The following is a 219-nucleotide window of genomic DNA, read 5'->3' on the forward strand; positions in this document are numbered from 1 at the left end:
AGCAAACCCCTCCAAAATATCAAAACCCCCCCCGCAGCTCCCCTCCCCTCCCCACGCCCCAGAGGAGCGGGTCTGGGCACAGCCACGGCCCCGCTGTCGGGTTAAGAAGCGGCTCTGCGATCACAACTCACTTTCTGCCTGGGTGGTGAGGGGTGCTCCGTTCCCCACGCCCGCAGCCTCGCCGTGAGAGACAATGGTCACCTTGATTTTGGCTCGCTT

At 63.5% G+C, this 219-nt stretch overlaps 1 protein-coding gene across 1 annotated transcript in view; it reads right to left on the minus strand.

Moving 5' to 3' along the window:
* Window positions 1-219, minus strand: part of KANSL3 (KAT8 regulatory NSL complex subunit 3) — a 17,117-nt gene that overhangs the window by 5,028 nt on the left and 11,870 nt on the right. Inside the window, 1 exon segment of the mRNA XM_010147344.1 lies at window positions 132-216. Coding sequence (XP_010145646.1) covers window positions 132-216 — 85 coding nt within the window.

The sequence above is a fragment of the Eurypyga helias genome, unplaced genomic scaffold (genome assembly GCF_000690775.1).
Source record: "Eurypyga helias isolate BGI_N326 unplaced genomic scaffold, ASM69077v1 scaffold25532, whole genome shotgun sequence".
NCBI classification, from domain to species: Eukaryota; Metazoa; Chordata; class Aves; order Eurypygiformes; family Eurypygidae; genus Eurypyga; species Eurypyga helias.